Genomic DNA, 18637 nt, shown 5'->3' on the forward strand with positions numbered 1-18637 from the left:
TCGATCGATCGATCGATCAATCAATCAATCAATCAATCAAAAGAAGGTAGGTAGGTAGCTAGCTAGCTAGGTAGTAGCCCCTGTGGGCTCAATTTATTTCTGTAGTTCTCATGCAATACTCATTTTAGGAATCATCATTGTGTAGAATGTATTCCAGTTCGTTGTAGTGGGCTTTCTGGGCTGTGTGGTTGTGGTCTGGTAGATCTTGTTCCTCACGTTACACCTGCATCTGTGGCTGGCATCTTCAGAGGTGTATCACAGAGAGAAGTCTGTTACGCACTGAAACCCCACCACAACCATTTGAATCCGGCCATGAAAGCCTTCGACAATACATTGTATTCCGGTTCTTCTGAGTCTCTTCCCCCATTCCCTTCCTTCTCAAAAAATGTCCAATCATCCACAGCCTTGCTCTGGTCTTGCAAACCGAAGGCCATGGCTCCCTTGACAGAGACCATCCCTCCATGTTCAGTCTTCCTCTTTTCCTACTTCTTTCAACTTTTCCTAGCGTTATTATCTTTTCCGATGACTCTTCTCATAAAACAACCAAAGTACTACAGCCTCCATTTAGTGATTTTCGCTTTTAAGGAGAATTCAGGGTTGATTTGATGTGGAACCCGTTTATTTGTCTTGTTGGCAGTCCAGGGTTTCCTATTATATAAAAGGCTAGCTGTGGTGGCAACGACTCCCTTCCAGCCAGATGCCACGCACCCAGGGCTTGGGGACAGGGCTTACACAGAACAGGTAAAAAACAGCACAGTGTGGCAGTTACTCAGGTACTCACCCTTCTCCCCTACTACTCCCCTACTACTCCCCTACTACCGAGGAGGAAGAGGCACTGACATCAGCCACCCCCCGTGGAGGGTTGCAACTGTTGGCCGCCGCAATAGTGCCGTTAACTATTGCATGGCTACATAGGTGTCCGGGAAGAGGAGGAGGAAGAGGAGGAGGGAGCAGGTGACATGAAGTTGAGGGGCCGAGGGGGGAGGGGGGAGGAAAGGCAGGAGAGGTTGCCCTCCTCAGTGGGTGCCATTAACCCTTACATGCCCATGCAGGCATCCAGGAAGAGGAGGAGAACAAACAGGGCACTGATGCCATGGGGCCAAAGGGGGAGGAAAGGCAGGAGGGATTGGCCTCCTTGGTGCCAGGTCTACGATTCATTCAATGACAGCCTTTGGATTTCACCAATCAGAAGTCTTTATTGGAATGAACGTTGAACCCCTGGCTTTTGCAAATTGGCCAGGCTGGCAGGGGCTGATGGGGATTGTAGTCCATGGACATCTGGAGTGCCATAGGTTCGCCACACTGGTCTAGGACCGTGGTGGCGAACCTAACTGAATTCATGAACTTCAGCTACCAACTATAATGGCCCGATGCTAACGAGGGTTGATGGGAATTGTAGTCCATAACATCTGGAGTGCCAAAGGTTCACCACCACTGGTCTAGGAGAAGACATAGAGTCATCTGGCCACCCACCCACCCCTTTTGCGGAGAAGGCCAGAGATGCCACTGTTATCTATAGTTGCAAGCACAAGAGAGAAATGAGAAATGAATGGAGAGATTCAGCAACCCAAAGGAGGCCCCAACAGGGGCGTCTAAGGCCCAGAAATTAAGCACCCCTCACAAACTGACACTTGGTGGACACCATTAACCGACCAACAGTTTTCTAGACCTCGTTGCATTTGTTCATACAATGGGCTTTACTGCTAGTTTGTGAATCATACGCACATGCCCGTGTGGGGCTGCCTCTGCACACGTGCAGAGTCCAGTCTTTCTGAAGCTTGATTTCAGCAGTGGCGTAGGAGGTTAAGAGCTCGTGTATCTAATCTGGAGGAACCGGGTTTGATTCCCAGGTCTGCCGCCTGAGCTGTGGAGGCTTATCTGGGGAATTCAGATTAGCCTGTGCACTGCCACACACGCCAGCTGGGTGACCTTGGGCTAGTAACAGCTTCTCGGAGCTCTCTCAGCCCCACCTACCTCACAGGGTGTTTGTTGTGAGGGGGGAAGGGCAAGGAGATTGTAAGCCCCTTTGAGTCTCCTGCAGGAGAGAAAGGGGGGATATAAATCCAAACTCTTCTTCTTCTTCTTTAGAGACCCCAGTGTAGTGTAGTGGTTTTTAAGAGCCAGTGTAGTGTAGTAGTTAAGAACAAGTGCACTCTAATCTGGAGGACCGGGTTTGATTCCTTGCTCTGCCACTTGAGCTGTGGAGGCTTATCTGGTGAACCAGATTAGCCTGTGCACTCCAACACATGCCAGCTGGGTGACCTTGGGCTAGTCACAGTTCTCCAGAACTCAGCCCCACTTACCCCACAGGGTGTTTGTTGTGGGGGAAGGAAGGGAAAGGAGATTGTAAGCCCCCTTTGAGTCTCCTTACAGGAGAGAAAGGGGGGATATAAATCCAAACTCCGCCTGCTCCTGCTCTTCTTCTTCTTCTTCTTCTTCTTCTTCTTCTTCTTCTTCTTCTTCTTCTTCTTCTTCTTCTTCTTCTTCTTCTTCTTCTTCTTCTTCTTCTTCTTCTTCTTCTTCTTCTTCATCATCATCATCATCATCATCATCACACCTACTTGTAGCATTGCAGAGCTCACCCTTGGCATGAAACAGCAGGAAGTTCATGTTATTCCCGGCTTTCTTGTTTGCGGTGGTGTTTGCCCATGGTTCTGTCGGGAACCGTTTAAGCATGACTCGTGATGGCGAAGGGGAAGAGGTGTGCATTTTTTTCCAGTGGTGTCTTTTTTGCATTTCAGGGCGGGCGAGGCTGGTAGCGGGGAAGGGCAGTGAAGTTTTTCCCTTTTTTTCTTCTTCCGGAGATGGCGGTTGGCAAAGAGTACACATTCTTGTTATCTGTGTTTGCAGGCTCTCTGGCACGCACGCTGCAGGCATCTTTGCTGCGGGGATGTTTTCGTTTTCTCGCCTCACATGGCAGTGGTCCATCGCGGCGGAGGTTTTCAGCTTAAACAATCTTTTTGTGGGGCTCCTGATGGTGCTCTCCGTGCACTTCGAGGCGGCGACTTCCCCGCAGGAGAGATCAAAGGTAACCCACGCAGGATCGAAAAACATCCCCAATTCCCCTTTTGAAAAAACAAGAACCAAACAAGGTGCGAATATTCACAATGGAGGCCTGCGTAGAAGGAACGGAGCGGCTGGTGAACTCTGTTGTGCCCGCTAACGTCGTTGTCGGGCATGACAGATTGGGCTTTGTCCTGCCACTTTCTCCACGGTCCCACCTGCTCTTTCTCTGCCTGCTTCTTTGTGGCCGGGATGCTAGACCTGGACATCCCTATTTCTCGACTGTATGCCTCTACGTTGGTTTTTCCTGAGATTGAAATTCTATGATCTCCTACGCCCAGAACAAAGCTAGACATCGTGCTGGCAGAACTCGTGTAAAATCTGCACTGAGCAAAAATGCAGTGTTTGATTTTTAGAAGAAGAGTTTGGATTTATACCCCCCCTTTCTCTCCTGCAGGAGACTCAAAGGGGCTTACAATCTCCTTGCCCTTCCCCCCTCACAACAAACACCCTGTGAGGCAGGTGGGGCTGAGAGAGCTCCGAGAAGCTGTGACTAGCCCAAGGTCACCCAGCTGGCGTGTGTGGGAGTGTACAGGCTAATCTGAATTCCCCAGATAAGTCTCCACAGCTCAGGTGGCAGAGCTGGAAACCAAACCCGGTTCCTCCAGATTAGATACACGAGTTCTTAACCTCCTACGCCACTTCTGCTCTTTTTAAACGCAGAACTGGTGCCTGCGCTGGGGTACGGATGGGCATGCGCATTCACTCGTGCTCAAAATGTTCCAGGTGTGGATTGCAACTGCAATGCCCATCTTAGGGCCAGCGTGGCGTAGCGGTTAAGAGCAGATGCGCTCTAATCTGGAGAACTACTCTTGATTCCCTGCTCTGCCACTTGAGCTGTGGAGGCTTATCTGGGGAACCAGATTAGCTTGTGCATTCCAACACATGCCAGCTGGATGACCTTGGGCTAGTCACAGTTCTTCGGAGCTCTCTCAGCCCCACCCACCTCACAGGGTATTTGCTGTGAGGGGGGAGAAGGGAAAGGAGGTTGTAAACCCCTTTGAGTTTCTTGCAGTATTTCTTGCAGGGGGGTATAAATTCAAACTCTTCTTCTTATGTCCTGATGTAGGTGACCCAGGCAAACTTGATCTAACCCAGGGGTAGGGAACCTGCGGCTCTCCAGATGTTCAGGAACTACAATTCCCATCAGCCCCTACCAGCATGGCCAATGGGAATTGCATGGCCAGAGGCTGATGGGAATTGTAGTTCCTGAACATCTGGAGAGCCGCAGGTTCCCTACCCCTGATCTAATCCCATCTTATTTATTTATTGGATTTGTTTCCCGCACTCCTGCAAACGCAGAGTTGGCCCTTGTTAGCCCTTGGATGGGAGGCTCCCCCAGGATGCAAACAGTTTCCTACCTCTCAAGATTGTTGTGAAAGCAAGACTTTTTTAAAAAAATAGCAGAGCTCGTGGAACGAACCTGTGTTAAATGTGCCCTTCCTCCCTTTTGCAGGTCTGTAAGGTTGGAGCCTTTTGCTGTGGTCTGAGTTTGTGCAACCAGCACACCATTGTGGTCTATGTGCTTTGCATAGTACTGTGGGTTTTCTGTCGCTTGTTCAGGGAAGGGGTGAGTATATCTGTCCCGCCTGAGTAATCCCCGAAAATTCGGGCTGTTTTAAACGTTGCGGGTTACTCGCACCGAATAATCCACGAAAATTTGTTCTGTTTTAAACGTTGCAGGTTACTCGGTCTGAATAATTCATGAAAATTCGTGCTGTTTTAAATGTTGCAGGTTACTCGCACCGAATAATCCGCGAAAATTCGTGCCGTTTTAAACGTTGCGGGTTACTCGCTCCAAATAATCCGTGAACATTTGTTCTGTTTTAAACGTTGCTGGTTCCTTGCTCCAAATAATCCACAAAAATTCGTGCTGTTTTTAGTGTTGTGGATTACTTGCTCTGAATAATTCCCGAAAATTCGTGCTGTTTTAAACATTGCGGGATACTCGCTCCAAATAATCCACAAAAATTCGTGCTGTTTTAAACGTTGCCGGTTTTTGTTTTTTGCCAGGACTTAAAATTGCAAGTTGAGAGATCATTTCCATCTGTCAGTATATGTGCAGGATTTTGCCGGCCTTTTTGGAGTGGGTGGGCTGACGGTCTCAAGTTGGAAACTGTAGCGCCGGGTTCAACAGAAATAACTGTTCCTGTGCAACGGGGCATGTCTTTTGCTGTAGGAACTGACCTCGGGCCACATGCTGAAATTGACTCTCTGCTTCTTGGCTGGCTGCCTGCCTTATCTCTTCTTGCCTGCTTCTTCCTACCTCAATAAAGCTCGCTGGACCTGGGGAGACCAGACGACTCTGAAAGGATTTATGACGCACCTTCTTAGGGAAGAATACGGAACGTTCAATCTGGTAAACAGGACTCTCTTCTTAGGAACGAATTTTCTCTTTTTCTTTAGCGCAAGAGTGAATCTTTTAGAGGCACAGGTTGGACATCCTATAATCAGAAGAGGTTTACAGTTGTTCCCATTTTGTGTCTGGTGATAGCAATTTTAGAAGAAGAGTAGAAGAGTTTGGATTTATACCCCCCATTCCTCTCCTGAAGAGACTCAAAGGGGCTTACAATCTCTTTTCCCCTTCCCCCCTCACAACAAACACCCTGTGAGATGGGTAGGGCTGAGATAGCTCCGAAGAACTGTAACCAGCCCAAGGTCACCCAGCTGGCGTGTGTTGGAGTGCACAAGCTAATCTGAATTCCCCAGATAAGCCTCCACAGCTCAGGCGGCAGAGCGGGGAATCAGACCCGGTTCCTCCAGTTTTGATAATGTTCAAAGTGTACAAGGTAATCTAATTCACCAGGTAAGCCTCCACAGCTCAAGTGGCAATGTGGGGAATCAAACCCGGTTCACCAGATTTGAGTGCACCTGCTCTTAACCACTACACCACGCTGGCTCTCTTTCCCCTTCAGTCATTCCATAGGATAGGTATAGTCACAAGCCTTTATTGGCATAAAATAAACATACAAAATCAGCATACAAAATTTGCCCATTATTGCTCACAATTATAGACACTGGTACTAAAATACTAAATACTAAAATATATACATGGTCCTTCTGTGACTATAGGACATTCCTTCAGCTAAGTTAACTCACTTAAACGTCATCGGATACTGACAGAAGCTAGCAAAATTACTGCTGGCTATATGTGGTCATAATACATAGACATTGGTTGGTATTCATCTAGACTTACGTCTATTATTGTTAGCAGAAATTTTGCTACATTCTCACACACTGTGGGATCCATGTTGTTCAAAAGCATAGGTATCTTAAGAGCATCAGTTAGATTGTTATACAGAAATGGGATAAGTGCAGATTGTGACATTCTGATTTTTGCAAACCTTACACAATGAAAGAGGGTATGATCGAGTGTCTCCACCTGACCCATATTGCATGGACATAGCCTCCTCTGTTTATCAATTTGTTGATATCTGCCATAGAGCAGCATAGAAGGCATAGGATAGGTATAGTCACCTGGTAGCTGGGTAAATCAGTTAATCCACCTTCATGCTGCTTAGACTGGGAGTTGTTTTGAGAAGAGGCAGTGGGTTTGCAGCTGAGTATCTTCCACTCCACAACCCCTGTGGGAGCAAATGCAGCGCCTGTAGTGTCCTGCTCCCTATGACAAAGGGGGCAGCTCTAAGCACCCACCATTTGGCATGCTCGGACTTATTACCTCTGCCAAAAGTGAATGGCAGTGACCAACGTTCCGTGAAAGTGGTCTGGCCTGCATCATGTTCTCCATTTTATCTTCCTAACAACCCTGTAAAGTAATCTAGGCTGAAAAGGTGTGACTGGCCCAAGTCACCCAGCAAGATGGGGATTTGAGTCTCCCAGATCCCAGCCTGACACTCTAACCCAGGGGTCTGCAACCTGCGGTTCTCCAGATGTTCATGGACTACAATTCCCATCAGCCAGAGCTGAAGGGAATTGTAGTCCATGAACATCTGGAGAACCACAGGTTGCAGACCCCTGCTCTAACCACTGCACCAGGGGCGTCTATCCCTGGCCCTCGAGATATTCATGGACTACGATTCCCATCAAGCGGCATAAAAGAAGGGTTGGGTTTATATCCTCCCTTTCTCTCCTGTAAGGAGACTCAAAGGGGCTTACAAACTCCTTCCCCCCCCCAACAAACAGCCTGTGAGGTAGGTGGGGCTGAGAGAGCTCAGAAGAACTGTGACTAGCCCAAGGTCACCCAGCTGGCGTGTGTGGGAGTGCACAAGCTAATCTGAATTCCCCAGATAAGCCTCCACAGCTCAGGCGGCAGAGGGGGGAATCAGACCCAGTTCCTCCAGGTTCCTCCAGCAGACCAGGTGCTCGGGAGCAGCAGCCACAGAGGGCCATTGCTTTCACCTCCTGCACGTGAGCTCCCAAAGGCACCTGGTGGGCCACTGCGAGTAGCAGAGTGCTGGACTAGATGGACTCTGGTCTGATCCAGCAGGCTAGTTCTTATGTTCTTATGTTCTTAGAATACATGTGCTCTTAACCACTATGCTGCTGCTAGTGGCTGATGGGAATGGTAGTCCATGAACATCTCGAGGGCCAGAGTTGGACACTGCTGCACTGCATCATACTGGCTTTCAGTGATGTTGTGCGGAACAGGAAGTGTCACAAGCCGGTTTCTCCTCTTCCTGTGCAGCATGATAATGTTCAAAGCCACTTGGATATAATCTGGATTTGCTTTTTCTTTGTGACAAAGGTCAATATTCTAGAACTGCCTCATGGGGTAACCTCAGTAATAAGACATAAACGGGTCACAGGTGCCCTTTCTTTAAATGCACACAGTGTCAAATCAAGGGTTTCTTTCTTCTTTTCTCTGTCCAGGCAAAATCAGAAAATGGATCGAGTATGACTGATATATTGCTGTAAGTAAATGCAGGCGGTATAGTTCAATTCATACAAACACATGAAACTATCGTTCCTGAGCCACGCGATTTATTCATCAAGCTCCAGGCTGTTTAAACGGGCACGAAAGGCTGTGCGCTTGCCGGTGAAAGAATGGGTCTTGTTTCTGGGGAATCGGACATTAAGGACATTGGAGTTTGGCTCATTGTTATGAATTCAAGCACAATTTGGCTGAATCCGCATGTTGCTGGGTGTTGCACTAATGCAGGGCTCAGCTCCTAGAATCATAGAGTTGGAAGAGACCTCAAGGGTCATTGAGTCCAACCCCCTGTAATGCAGGAACACACAGTCGAGGCACTCCCGACATATGTTCATCCAGCCTCTGTTTAAAAGCCTCCAAATAAGAAGATTCCACCACCTTCCGAGGCAGCGTATTCCACTGTCGAACAGCCCAGACAGTCAAAAAGTTCTTACTAATGTTTAGGTGGAATCGTTTTTCCTGCATCTTGATTCCGTTACTCTGTCTCTGAGGCAGCAGAAAACAAGCTTGCTCCCTCTTCTACGTGGCATCCCTTCAAATATTTAAACGTAGCTATCATGTTCCCCCTTAACCTTCATTCCTCCAGAAACATCCCCAGCTCCCTAAGTCTCTCTTTGTAGGGCATGGATTCCAGACCTTTTACCATTTTGGTTGTCCTCCTCTGGACACGTTCCAGCTTGTCAATATCCTTCTTGAATTGCGGTGCCCAGAACTGAACACAGTACTCTAGGTGAGGTCTGACCAGTGCAGAGTAGAGTGGTACAATTACATTCCTCGATCTAGACACTATACTCTTATTGATGCATCCCAGAATTGCATTGGCTTCCTTGGCCGCTGCATCACACTTCTGACTCATGTTCAGTTTGTGGTCTACTAAGACTCCCAGATCTCTTTCACATGCAGTGTTGTCAAGCCAGGTGTCACCCATCCTCTTGGAAAATCCGGGAGCTGAATAATTGCAGTCGTGTAACATCTAACGATGTGCGGATCTGCCCTTAGCTGGAGCTTCCTCCACAACTTCCGCATCAAGTGAAGGCATCAGTGGGTCGGATCCCCATTTCTGCTCACATGAGAGCTGTCGCACAAACAGAAGTGCCAGAAAGCAATCGCGAGTAGAATAAGTAGAATAGAAAGCTGATCATATGCAACCGAAGGCATTCACAATACAAGTCCTGAGCAATAAATTGTTAGTTACGCACAGGTGAAAACAGTATGGATCACACAAGTCTAAAACTCTCTTTCTCACAATACTAGAACCAGGGGGCATTCATTGAAAATGCTGGGGGGGAAGAATTAGGACTAATAAAAGGAAACACTTCTTCTCGCAACGTGTGATTGGTGTTTGGAATATGCTGCCACAGGAGGTGGTGATGGCCACTAACCTGGATAGCTTTAAAAGGGGCTTGGACAGATTTATGGAGGAGAAGTCGATCTCTGGCTACCAATCTTGATCCTCCTTGATCTGAGATTGCAAATGCCTTAGCAGACCAGGTGCTCAGGAGCAGCAGCAGCAGAAGGCCCTTGCTTTCACATCCTGCAGGTGAGCTCCCAAAGGCACCTGGTGGGCCACTGCGAGTAGCAGAATGCTGGACTAGATGGACTCTGGTCTGATCCAGCAGGCTCGTTCTTATGTTCTTATGTTCTAAAACCTCAAATCAACAGGTGCGGTTGGTGACTTTCTTTAAAAGCTCTGATTTTCCTTGTTGCCAAGGCAAAAAACGGCATGTCATAAGAGACACAGAAGTCAGTATCAGGTGGACGTCATCCACCTAATTCATTAATTATGGGAAGGTTATTGCTGCTATTTCTTTTATTGTATTTATTGTTTTAATTCGGATTATTCAATTGTTTTAGTTATAATGTATTGTGTTTGGTTGCCTGTAAACCACCCTGAGCCCTTTGGGGGTAGGGCAGTCTAATAAATCGAATAAATAATAACAGGAAAGTTAGTTTATCAAGATTAGAAAACGAGTGTGTCCTGAGAAATGGTGTTATCAAGACATGTTTCCCTAGGATCTGAATATTGGGGGCTGGTCAGGACATAATGAGGAAGAACCCCCAAGGCAAAGAGCAATTTCAGGAAGCTCTTGACTCGCACAGGTGTCAAACATGTGGCCCTCCAGATGTTCATGAACTACAATTCCCATCAGTCCTTGCCAGTATAGCCAATGCTCATTTTGGGAGTGACTGATGGGAATTGTAGTTCATGAACATCTGGAGAGCCGCGAATTTGAGCATCGTCTTCTATAAGTTTTATGTGCAAAATGTTGTTTTTAGCCTGCTGTGTTTATTTTACATATCTGAATACCACATACATATAAAGATTAAAAAAAACCAATCTAATCCCCCATAACATGATACTAAAAGAAAAAAACACATACACCTACGCATATTTATTTATTTATTTATTTATTTATTTATTTATTTATTTATTTATTTATTTATTTATTTATTTATTTTTGAGTTTTTTTATACCACCCTATCCCCGATGCTCTGGGCGGTGAACAACAAATTAAAACATATAATTAAAATCCATTTAAAATAAACACAGCGGTCAGCATATAAAAACAGCGTCGGCATGAAATCCTTATTAAAAACCTTCCCAAGGGGGGGGGGTCTCATAGATGGTAAAGGGACCCCAGCACAGGAAACTAGAATAGAGGGGGGGAGGGATGGGAGGGGGCACATCAGCGGCCGGACACTCCAAAAGCCCGGTGGAATAGCTCCGTCTTACAGGCCCTGCGGAACTCACCAAGATCCCGCAGGGCCTGGACAGCTGGAGGAAGGGTGTTCCACCAGGCAGGGGCCAGGGCCGTAAAAGCCCTGGCCCGAGTGGAGGCCAGCTGCATCATGGAGGGGCCAGGGACTAGCAGCAAATTGGCCTCTGCTGAGCTCAGAGGCCTAGTAGACTTCCAGCTACCTCACTAAGGGTCCAAGCACAAATCGAACTCGGTGCTTATAATTTATATCTACATTTTCCACTTTTAGTCTTTCTTATAAAGTTCTTAATCCAATAAGGTGTTTTCATTTAAACCTTGAATCCTGCCTTGAATTTCTCTGTTTGACTAGGTTTTCAATAATTAGTCCGCAACCCCCTCCCTTGGTCCTGACCTCCTTTCACACTGGATTGAAATGATAACATCAGCTAACTTTTTTGATTTGGAGATTTTTGGATACAGCGACCTTGATCAAAAGTGAAAATTCAGCGCTTACTCTTACAGCCTCTCAAGTACAAATGGAACTGTGTTAAGTAAAACTAGCATTCTGCTATTGTCTCTGCTTAGGGCCCACTTGGTACACCCCAGTATTCAGTGTGGTGCATGTGCGCTCCCATGGTACCCGCTGACACATTTCCCGGCCATTGCCAATTGTTTTTATAAAATGGGTGGGGCCTGGTGGGAATTCGCCCAGCAGATTGTCGGAGTGGCTGTCGGAGTTCTGATTGGCTGTGCAGATTTTTTTTAAAGTTGCTTTGGCAGCAGCTGCCAGAACAACACAAGGATCTTCACGCGTGACTTACGGTAAGCCGTGGGCGTGGATGGAAATACCTTCAAACCATAACAAAGCTTCTGCCTGAAACAATGACGAGCAGAATTACGCATGACGTCACTCCTTGACATGTTGTGGTTAGGGCCATTTCCGGTTGGGCCCAGATTGTGTCACAATTCCAAAGGTGCATCCAGGCTCAAAAAGTTTGAGGATCCCCACTGTTAGCTGTTAGGGCACTGTCCTGATTTCCAGATACCTTTTGATATTTAAAAAAATCACCTTTTTTCAATTGAATTAATTTTTGTTAATTAATTGATTCAACTGAATCAACTAATTATTAATATATTATTTATTAATAAATAAACTGAACTGAATTTGTTAATTATTAATATATTTATTGAGTAATAAGTTCCACTGAATTAATTAATTAATAATTAAACTGAATTACTGAATTAATTAAACTGAAATATTAAATTATTAAATTAATTAATAACTAAACTGAATTACTGAATTAAACTGAATAAATTAATTAATTTTATCTGTACACCGCCCTGAGCCCTTCGGGGATAGGGCGGTATACTAAATTTTAATAATAATAATAATAATAATAATAATAATAATAATAATAATAATAATAATAATAATAATAATAATAATAATAATTAGTTAGATAGTTAGTTAGTTAGTTAGTTAGTTAATTAATTAATTAATACATTCAGCTGAATTTATTAATTGCCGTTGGTTTCTAAGTACTGCACAAATTGTAACTTTTGCCTGCTTTTGTTTGTCGGAGTTCTGGTATCTTCAGTGTGGACTGATATTCATGCATTTGCTCATGACCCTTCCTCCCTTCCTTTTGATGTTTCGACAGTTTTCAGGTGATGCACGTGAGGGCGGAGCTTTCCCTCATTGTCCCAGCCCTTGCGATCGCCGCTTGCTTGTGTGCTGCAATGAGGTAATCCCCCCCCCTTTGGGGACTGAATAACAAACGTGTATTTAAAGATTAAAAGAAGTTCAAATATTGTATTGTATTGTATTGTATTATTCGATTTGTATACCTCCCTCCCCCAAAGGGCTCAGGGTACATACTGGAGTGATCACAACAATATTTGATGCCAACTATTCCCGTCTATATAGACACTGAATAATCAACAACATTTATGAACAAATGACCTAAATCCTCGGATGTTGTGGCTCTCCTGGGTTGTATGGCTGTGTTCCAGTAGTATTTTCTAAATCCTGTTTGCTGGATTTACCTTCGGTAAGACATGGCAGAGAAGGTTCCAATCAAAAAGTCACGAAGCCCTGTAGGGTACTACATACTTTGACAGTTTAAATAAATCTTTGTACAGCCCACTCTCTGATAAATATACATGAATGGATGGTTTAACGAACGCAGGTGTATCACTACTTATTACCTTTTAGAAAATTAACCCCAGGATTGTGAAACACATTAAATTCAAGAGATATCTATAGGGATTTTATCACCACTCTAATTTTATCATTTATTTACTTAGTTACTTACGTACTTACATTTATAACCCGCCCTCCCCCAAAGGGCTCAGGGCGGCGGGTTGTATGGCTCTGATTTTATACACTCTAATTTTCCACACTGTGCTGCGGGCAGATGTCACTATGGTATATCAGGCTGTCCGAGGTAAGGGCGGGCAGCAGGCAAAGACATGGTTGGGCAGACCAAGGTCAAGTCAAGCACAGGTGTTGCTGTCCAGGCTACGCTCAAGGGAGGCACAAGCGTGGTCAGGGAGTCCAAGATCGAGCAAGTCCAGGAGTTCAAGCAGGCAGGCAGGCTAGGCACAGAGGTACAAGTCGTGGAGCAGGTAACCAGGTGCATGAAGCTTTCCAATTCACCCAGGCAGAGTCACGCCCAAGATGGGGTTGATATAGGATAGAAATACTGATATGCTAAATTTCAGTTGGAGGTTAGTGAAAATAAAGATTTAATTTTGCCCCATCCGTGTTTACAGGACCCTGAAATCAGTGGTGGGATTCAGCCAGTTCGCACCACTTCGGCAGAACCAGTTGTTAAAATGGTGCTTGTAAACGACCAGTTGTTAAATTATTTGAATCCCACCGCCGGAACCGGTTGTTAAGTTATTTGAATCCCAACACTGGTTAGAATCCACCTGTTCTTAATCACTCCACCACACTGACTCGTGTGGCTTATGTAGGGACCCTATCCAGTGGCGGAGCTACCAGGGGTGGGGGGTGTTGCACCGGGCGCAGTATGGCCCAGCTATGCCTCTGACCATATCGCTCCAGATTTGTTTCATCTACATCTCTTCACTAACTCTAATTAGCGTTCCTCCCAGGCTGTGTGTGTTTTACATGTTTGTATGTTTGTCTTACGTATGTTTGTCTTACATGTGTTAAGTGCCGTCGAGTCACTTGCAATTATTGTTAAATTATTTGAATCCCACCACCGGAACCGGTTGTTAAATTATTTGAATCCCACCACTGCCTGAAATCTATTGGGGTCCATGGACCCAAGGTTGAAAACTGCCGTTCTAACTGATCCATCCCTTCCCTTGCTCTTCTAGGCTGAGGGTAGAGAGACCTCATCTGCTGTGTTTGTTTACTCTGATGCTCCTCTCGTATTCATTTTTCTTTGCTTGGAGAGCAAACTTGGATATCTCGAAACCTCTCTTTATGGGTGTGGTAAGTTCATTTTGTTTTTTGATCACCTTCTTGCTGCTGTTGGGCCTGGAGTTCTGGGCTTATGAAAGGATCAGCAAATGAAAATCTATTGGTGATCCCTGGCTCAAAAGAGGTCCAAGTAGCCTCCACCAGAGCCAGGGCATTTTCCTTCCTTCCTTCCTTCCTTCCTTCCTTCCTTCCTTCCTTCCTTCCTTCCTTCCTTCCTTCCTTCCTTCCTTCCTTCCTTCCTTCCTTCCTTCCTTCCTTCCTTCCTTCCTTCCTTCCTTCCTTCCTTCCTTCCTTCCTTCCTTCCTTCCTTCCTCCCTCCCTCCCTCCCTCCCTCCCTCCCTCCCTCCCTCCCTCTTCTCTGACAATTCCTTGGTAAAAGGACCATGTTGAGTTGCGGGAAGTTATCCCACCGCGCAGTGCCCTTGCCCCCCCCCCCCCGCATCTGAAACAACAAGGGAACGTGTCATTCATCCCTCTTGGCACTTCAGAAAAGTGTCGGGCGGGGGACCGTGGGCATCTCAAGCTCACCAGAATTGAACCCTTGCAGTATTTTTAAATCACTTTAATTTAAATGTATTTATTCAATTTTTATTAACCGCTCTCCCCTGATGAGTGGTCCCCCTGTCACAACCGTGGCAGTGGTGCCCCCGTGGCGGCCATGAGGATGCCGTCATGTCTAGTTTGACTAGCCCTCATACCTATGGGACCACATCACCCCTTATGTCCCACATAGGCCACTACGCTCGGCGGTGGCGGAACTGCTGGTGACTCCTAGCCCCGCGGCTGGCCTCGACCCGGGCCAGGGTCTTTACAGCTCTGGCCCCTGCCTGGTGGAATGCTCTACCTCCATCTGTCCAGGCCCTGCAGGACCTTGGTGAGTTCCGCAGGGCCTGCAAGACAGAGCTATTCCACCGGGCTTTCGGAGAGGCTGGCCGCGGTTTTACTGCCCCCCACTGAAATTGGAACTGAAATTGAGGCTACCAGTTTCCATCTTTGGTCATCTTGGTGGGGCCTGTTGTTGATTCCATCAGAGCCCTGCCTGTTCCCTCCCTTTCTTCTTTTTCCTTCTTCTTTTTCCTTTTGGCCTTTGGGTCGGGCGCCTGTTTTAAACTGTTTTAAACTGTTATGTGCAACTGCTGCTTAAGTTTTAATGTGTTTAAGTTTTATGTTGTTTTGAGTTGCTGTTTGGAGAACAGCCATTTTGTGAGCCGCCTTGAGCCTTTCGGGGAAAAGGCGGCCTATAAGTTTGTTTAATTAATTGATTGATTGATTGATTGATAGATAAATAAATAAATAAATAAAATGCTGAGCTTGTTCCAGGTAGGTGTACGCTTTGGCCACAGACCTTTATGTCTGTGACCCTGTGTGTGTTTGTAGGGGGGGAGAGGCTTGTCTGGAAATTTAAACAATACCTCTTTCCCAAATCAAAGTGCCGATCCTTCCGTTCTCCCGTGGCCCCATTTTGTGGTTGGCCCTACTCGTCCAAGCAGTCTTTTTTATGGTGACACAAATTCCCTCTCTCAAAATTTGAAAGTGTTACCTGGTTGGGTTCAGCCCTGCCATGCTAATGGATGGGTCGATTAGGGTAGAATGCCCCTCTTTGGGGTAATGGTTCTTGTGTGTGTCATCTTCTGCAGGTTGAGAGATTCTGGATGCAGAGCAACGCGGTGCTTGCAGTTCTAGCTGGCCTGGGATTGTCCTCCCTCTTTTCTCTAGCTGAAGCTGTAATCCACAACCATCGAAGTTTACATTGGTTGGAGTGGGTGGTCGCTGCCGTTCTTGTGACTGGGCAAATCTACTCCAATTACAGGTAATCAACAGCCTTTAAAGTTCATTTAGAACATGGCTACTGGGACATTATTGGCAGAAGAGGACTAGTTTGGGGTAATGGTTAGAGTACCCAACTTAGGGCGATTCCGCACATGAGTAAAATAGGTTCGACCCAGTTCCCTGAGAAGGGTACTGACCTAGGTCGAAACCATTGTTCCCCACTGCAACCAGCTTGATCCCAGCTTGGAGGGCGGAATCATCCTGTGCCTCTTTGCCGCTCCGTTCCGATTGGCTACTGTTCTACGGCCATGTTCCGTCTATCCCCACACACGTTATAAAAAAAAACTGCCACAGGAATGGAGGGACGAAGGTGGCGTTCTTTGAGTGGCCAGCTGTACGCATGCCCGAAACACTAAGCTGTGATTGGCTGAATGGGGGACTCCTGGCGCCAGAGATTCCGCACTTTACTGGAATCGAGCTGAGTTCGAGCGGGGTTCCCTGAAAAAGTAGTCGTTCCCAACTGGAGTCGGAAATTCTGAAGCCGTTACGAAATCGTGGGCGAAGCCTAGTGCAAAACCACGCCGATCCCAGTGGTTATTAGCGGAGACACCTTAGGTCGAACGCTTGGGGCTTCGTAATCTTAGAGTCGATAATGCAAGTGCTTGGAGGAATGCGCACCCATAAGGTTCAAATCCCAACTGTGCAGGAAAGCTCACTGGTAGATCTCTGTCGTGTTCTGAGACTGAGATTTGAGACCTAGTGAGATCAGGGCCCTGCAGGACTTGAGTGGGTTCTGCGGGGCCTGCAAGACAGAGCTTTTCCGTCGGGCATTCCTATCTAGCCAGCCGGCCTGACCTGTTACCATCGGCCTCCTGTGGGTGCAGGAGGGGAAGGTGAGTTTTTGCCATCTATGGTTTTTCAATTACTGTTTATGGTTTACTTTATTATGCTGATGGATGGTTGTTTTGATTTTATTATGTTGTTTGCCGCCCTGAGCCCAGCCAGGGAGGGCAAGATATAAATGTGAATATTAAATGAATGAATGAATGAATAAATGAATGAATGAATGTTATTCTTAGCCTAGACTACTTTGCAGAGTTGTTTTTAAGCTAAAATGGGAACTGGAGGACCACTCTGAGCTCCCGAGTCGAAAGTCAGAATAAAATAAACTAGATAGATGTTTGCTAATGATATTACGGGGAATAATATCTCGGCCCCCTTTCCCAGCTCACTTCATCTGAGTTGTCCAACACTGGGCAAACGATTCAGATAATGAACCTTCATTCTGAATGAGCCTGGAAGCCTGACTGTAGCATGTCGTGAGTTTTTCACCACAGTTTTCCTGCTACTGCACCTTTGCCAGAGGTGGGATCCAGTAGGTTCTCACAGGTTCCCGAGAGTAGGTTACTAATTATTTGTGTGTGCTGAGAGGGGGTTACTAATTGGTGATTTTGCCACGTGATTTTTGCCTTAGTTACGCCCCTCCTCTCAGCAGTAGCGTGCAAAACTTGAAGCAGTCTAGCAGGAGGTGCACCGGCGTGCGTGGCAGCCTGCACCTGGGTGCATTCGTTTCCTGCCCAAGGACCAGCGCAGCGGTTGCGTCCTTGCCACAGCCCTGCCCAGGAATGCCCCGCCCCTGGAATGCCCGACCATGCCCCCGTCGTGCCCCACCCAGCCCTATTGGCGTTATGCCACAGTTTGAATCCCACCACCATGAGAACCTGTTACTAAAATTTTTGGATCCCACCACTGACCTTCGCCTTTTAGAAAGGAACTTCTGCAATCCCTCTGGGAATTCCTTTCTGCAGGATGGCTCAGGAAAGAGGCTTCACCGCAGCAGAGGCGTGACGGTAGAGTCAGCCATGGGACCACCCAGTTCCTTCCTGTGACCAAGGTCAAACTTTGTGAGAATTGAATGGCTTTTCTTGTAGCTATCATGTGCTGCCTTTGTACATGGAAGTTGTGGACCAAACTGGATGTCCAGCAATGACATCACATGGTTTAGACTTCCACTTATCTTGCTGTCTTAGGATCAGGGGCGTATCTGCCAGAGGGACATGTGGGATCACATGTCCCCCGGTACCACTCATTTGATCACGTGGGGGGCCCCCGCAAAATCATCCCCCCCACCCCTCCGGCAGAAGCTACAAACCCTGGCTTCTGCACCACGTCGTCCCTCCTGTCTGGCCCCACTGACCGCGCCTCCCACCTCTGCCTGGCCCGACTTACAGCAGCCCATCTCTCTAAGTGGGGTTGGAGGGGGGGGGACACGGTCAGTGGTGGGATCCAAACATTTTAGTAACAGGTTCCCATGGTGGTGGGATTCAAACTGTGGCGTAGCACCAATGGGGCTGGGCGGGGCACGATGGGGGCGTGGCCGGGCATTCCGGGGGCGGGGCATTCCTGGGAGGGGCTGTGGCAAGGACGCAGCCACTGTGCCGGTCCTTGGGCGGGAAACGAATGCACGCAGGCGCAGGCTGCCACGCACGCCGGTGCACCTCCTGCTAGACTGCTTCAAGTTCTGCGCGCTACTGCTGAGAGGAGGGGCGTAACTAAGGCAAAAATCACGTGGCAAAATCACCCATTAGTAACCCCCTCTCGGCACAGACAAATAATTAGTAACCTACTCTCGGGAACCTGTGAGAACCTGCTGGATCCCACCTCTGGATATGGGGGAAGGTGGAAAAATCAGGCCTTGCCCCAGGCACCATTTTTTGCTGATACTCCTCTGCTTAGGATGCATTGAAAATAACAGCACAG

The 18637-nt window shown here is 47.0% G+C and overlaps 1 protein-coding gene across 4 annotated transcripts in view; it reads left to right on the forward strand.

The window, feature by feature from the left end:
- The first annotated feature begins 2848 nt into the window (after positions 1–2848).
- The window catches only part of TMEM260 (transmembrane protein 260), a 29854-nt gene continuing 14065 nt past the window's right edge, over positions 2849–18637 (forward strand). For 3 of the 4 annotated variants that reach the window (XR_007243610.1, XM_048485867.1, XM_048485869.1), the window contains exons 1-7: positions 2849–3028; positions 4520–4633; positions 5243–5422; positions 7894–7934; positions 12315–12398; positions 14002–14119; positions 15745–15917. Coding sequence is in view for 3 of the 4 variants with exons in the window: in XM_048485867.1 (XP_048341824.1) it covers positions 2891–3028; positions 4520–4633; positions 5243–5422; positions 7894–7934; positions 12315–12398; positions 14002–14119; positions 15745–15917 (848 nt within the window). In the remaining variant the exon portion in view is untranslated. Of the gene's footprint in view, positions 3029–4519; positions 4634–5242; positions 5423–7893; positions 7935–12314; positions 12399–14001; positions 14120–15744; positions 15918–18637 lie in introns of those variants that run through there. The other variant, XM_048485868.1, reaches the window with a different exon arrangement.

Source organism: Sphaerodactylus townsendi, linkage group LG02 (genome assembly GCF_021028975.2).
Source record: "Sphaerodactylus townsendi isolate TG3544 linkage group LG02, MPM_Stown_v2.3, whole genome shotgun sequence".
Classification (NCBI taxonomy): Eukaryota; Metazoa; Chordata; class Lepidosauria; order Squamata; family Sphaerodactylidae; genus Sphaerodactylus; species Sphaerodactylus townsendi.